The sequence below is a fragment of the Haplochromis burtoni genome, unplaced genomic scaffold (assembly GCF_018398535.1).
Source record: "Haplochromis burtoni strain Fernald_Lab_line unplaced genomic scaffold, NCSU_Asbu1 Contig_138, whole genome shotgun sequence".
Lineage (NCBI taxonomy): Eukaryota > Metazoa > Chordata > Actinopteri > Cichliformes > Cichlidae > Haplochromis > Haplochromis burtoni.
In genome coordinates this window covers 1-1,776 of record NW_024582499.1, presented here as the reverse complement: position 1 = coordinate 1,776, position 1,776 = coordinate 1, and the positions used below count along the sequence as shown (strand labels likewise).

Here is a 1,776-nt window from a genome sequence, read left to right as displayed (position 1 = left end):
AACATAGTCTGCGTCCTTGTTTTGAAGTGAGGGATGCTTTGTGTGCAGATGGTGTTTAACCTTGCTTAGGACCATGGCACTGTTTGAGAGCGTTTCCCCACACAAACATAATAGAATTGGTGCAGTTGGATCTCCAGTGAAAGTAAATCCAAACAAAAGATAACTTTCGCTGTACTGCCTCGAGCCCACCGTTTTTTGCTTTCTTTTGACCACCACTCATACTCGGCTCTTCTGGACTAGAATGTTGTCCAGGCCCCAGTTTGGAGTCTGCAATTTTTCCTTTCAAATATTTATTCAGCTTTGTTGTATGTCTTCCAACTGCCACGTACCACATGCATCACTAATTCTATTGTCTTAACTTAGCAAGCTCACTTTTCGCTACCCACTGCCACCTACTGACATGAAAGAGTAATTACTCTACCAGTCACTGCATTGAAAGCACAGATGCCCAACAATGATTTTAGTATTTGCTGTAATCATTAAATTGCATTTTTTGCAGCAGTTAATTAAAATTAAATAATTTTAAATAAATAACACCAGAGCAGTGGTTGGGAAACACTGGCCTGATGAATGTGAAGAATGACAAAACTTTAAGCTAACATAAATGATTTGAAGATACTAAAAATTAAGATTAGATTTCATGAAAAAAACATTTTAATTGATATTTTGACCTAAAAGATGCCTTTGTATTAGAATTTTCTTAGAGACTAATGTCATGTATGTCTCCTTTCATTTAGCTTCAGTGGTGTGCTCAGTGTTCACCTTCCACTGCAGTAATGGACTCTGCATCAGCAAACTGAACCCAGAGTGTGATGGAGTGCAGGACTGTGAGGACGGCTCTGACGAGGCTAACTGTGGTACGTTTACCACACACTCACCCACAGATGGTTGCAGTGTGATTTTTCTAGTGTATTAAGATCTGTGTTTGCTTTCAGATTGCGGTACGAGTTTGTACAGTAGCACTCGTATTGTGGGGGGTCGGGGAGCTAATGTGGGCGAGTGGCCCTGGCAGGTGAGCCTCCACTTCAAGGGGCTAGGACACATGTGTGGAGCCTCTGTGCTGAGTGACCGCTGGCTGCTGACTGCTGCCCACTGCGTCCAAGACACTACAGTTTACAAGTAGGAGCTCTATTTTAAGTGATAAATATTGCTGCAAATGTTGTAAAGTGTAAGGATTTGAGCAAATTTGTCAAGGGCCAAATTGTGATGGCTAGGTGACTGCGTCAGAGCATCTCCAAAACTGTCTCTCCTGTAGTTCCCAGTCTGCAGTGGTCACTATGTACCTTGTGGCGGGGCGTGCTTTGTAGATGCCACGCAGGTGCGTCCATTGCACCTGCAGCAGGAAACTCGCCACATACCTATAATGGTCCAAGGAAGGAACAGTGGGGGATTAACGATCTAGCATCTGTGGGATGTGCTGGACATAAATGCCCCACTTTGAAAAAACTTCAGTTGATCCAAAGTGCAGCAACGAAAGTACTGACAAGGACTAGAAAAGAGAGAGCATGTTTCTCACTCATTGGATCCTTGTTAAATCCAGAATTAACATTAAAATCTTTCTCATTACATAAAAGACCTTGAATAATGAGACCCCATCTAATGCCCATAGTATCATATCACTGCAATAGAGCACTTCGTTCACAGACTGCAGGCTTACGCCTTTTTCCTAGAGTATTTAAAAGTGGCCCCGCCCCTCCCCGAGCCTGTTTCTGCCCGAGGTTTCTTCCTATTAAAATGGAGTTTTTCCTTACCATTGTCACCAAATGATACTGAGTT

General features: G+C 42.8%; 1 protein-coding gene across 2 annotated transcripts in view; it reads left to right on the top strand.

Moving 5' to 3' along the window:
• LOC106633390 (suppressor of tumorigenicity 14 protein-like) overlaps positions 1 to 1,739 on the top strand; it is a 23,447-nt gene extending 21,708 nt beyond the window's left edge. For both annotated transcript variants that reach the window (XM_042224464.1, XM_042224463.1), the window contains exons 11-12: positions 738 to 857; positions 936 to 1,739. In XM_042224464.1, the coding sequence (XP_042080398.1) occupies positions 738 to 857; positions 936 to 1,123 (308 nt within the window). In that variant the 3' untranslated portion in view covers positions 1,124 to 1,739. The remainder of the gene's footprint in view (positions 1 to 737; positions 858 to 935) is intronic.
• The last annotated feature ends 37 nt before the right edge of the window (positions 1,740 to 1,776 follow it).